Source organism: Penaeus monodon, chromosome 30 (assembly GCF_015228065.2).
Source record: "Penaeus monodon isolate SGIC_2016 chromosome 30, NSTDA_Pmon_1, whole genome shotgun sequence".
Taxonomy (NCBI): Eukaryota; Metazoa; Arthropoda; class Malacostraca; order Decapoda; family Penaeidae; genus Penaeus; species Penaeus monodon.
This window is the reverse complement of record NC_051415.1, coordinates 26,287,666-26,289,315: the sequence shown is the minus strand read 5'-3', so window position 1 is coordinate 26,289,315 and position 1,650 is coordinate 26,287,666. Positions and strand designations below refer to the sequence as shown.

General features: G+C 32.5%; 1 protein-coding gene across 1 annotated transcript in view; it reads right to left on the bottom strand.

Moving 5' to 3' along the window:
* Window positions 1-1,650, bottom strand: part of LOC119592664 (ras-related protein Rab-18-like) — a 5,874-nt gene that overhangs the window by 1,165 nt on the left and 3,059 nt on the right. The window contains exons 2-5 of the mRNA XM_037941577.1: window positions 1,462-1,579; window positions 1,027-1,218; window positions 723-848; window positions 317-432 (exon numbers count right to left, since the gene is read on the bottom strand). Coding sequence (XP_037797505.1) covers window positions 319-432; window positions 723-848; window positions 1,027-1,218; window positions 1,462-1,579 — 550 coding nt within the window. The 3' untranslated portion in view covers window positions 317-318. The remainder of the gene's footprint in view (window positions 1-316; window positions 433-722; window positions 849-1,026; window positions 1,219-1,461; window positions 1,580-1,650) is intronic.

Genomic DNA, 1,650 nt, shown 5'->3' with positions numbered 1-1,650 from the left:
GAGTATTCTGAGAAATGTACAATGTAAAGTACATCAAGTGCTATATATCAGACAGGAAGAGAACGGCAGTCTAAGAATATCTGAAGGACATTTTTTTTATACAACTGTTTGTAGAGAAGAGTCTCTGTTTGTACAAAAACTAACATATGAAGTGCATTATATATAGAAGAAAACAGAAGCCAAGGGTTTAAAAGGAAGAGTAGAAAAATAATAGAAACTGCATAATATAAATAAGCTATAGTAGGGAAAGATAGGGAAGTAATTCGCAATCCACATAAAGAATATCCTATTATATAAAAAAAAAAAATCCCATTACTTTTAAAGAACTGAACAATATCCGCAATAAGAGTCTTCATTATGATTCTGATGTGAGACGTTGAAACTACCCTGAGATCTCTGGTCCATCTCCCATAATCCTGGTGTTTGAATAATCTGTTGAAGAGAAAAATGAGAAGTTGATATAATGAGGTCCACGTCTAAAAAGAGTGAGGCCTACCAAAAAGATAGAACATATACTCAGAAAAGCTGACTTGATAGAAACTATATGATGCCTATATCTGCAACTATTAAACATTCATGGATGTTACCCTTTTTTTTCAAAGCTTGTTCACTCTTTTAACTCTGTTTATCAACGGGTTTGAAACTGGATGACTGCTATCTATTTTAAAACAGGTTCAACTACATCAATAAGACAGCATTAGAATATTCTTATTTCTACAAACCTTCTGGACAAGTTCTTCAAAGGCACACTGCACACCATCCTTTGTTTTGGCAGATGCTTCAATAAAAAGCATTGCATGACGTCGGGCAAACTTGAGGCCTTCCTCTCTACTTACTTCAACCTTCTCCTGAAAAAATTGAAGGAAAATTAGCAAAACATACACAAAATTCATTACAATGTACCTGATCATTCTAAAATATAACTGATCAATATAATTTTATACATTTAATATAATTTCCATTCATATAATGGATCAATACAGTTTTTAAAACTGAGCTCTTAATAATGATAATTCATTTCATTACCTTGTCAATCTTGTTGCCCACTAGCATCTTCACAATCTCTGTCTTGGTTGAATAAGTGTCAAGTTCATTGAGCCACATATCTAACTTGGTAAAAGAGTTCCTATTGGTAACATCATACACAAGGATAACACCCTGGGCTCCTCGATAGTAACTGGGCGTTAAAGTTCTAAACCTTTCTTGACCTGCTGTGTCCTGTTGGGTTGGGTTGCAAAAGTATATTGTCATTAATATATCATGACACACTACAGACTCAAATTTCATGGAAGAATATATTACACAATTCCTATAATGACATGCATTTCATTAATCTCAAAATGACATGTATTTCACAAATGAACATTCATAAGCAATTTCCATCACTGATATCATGAAATCTTACTGGATCTTTTCAAATAACTAAATATTATCCCATTTACTTTGATTTTATAAACTTACCCAAATTGCTAACTTTGTTACATTTCCATCTACACTGATTGTCTTAACTTTAAAGTCAACACCAATAGTCGCACTTTGCTCTGGGTCAAAAGTGTCGTCTGTGAACCGAAGTAATAAGCTGAAAAAAGAAAGACCATTTTAATAGAAATCATTTAAATAAAATCTAAAACCTTCAAATCTAAAACCTTA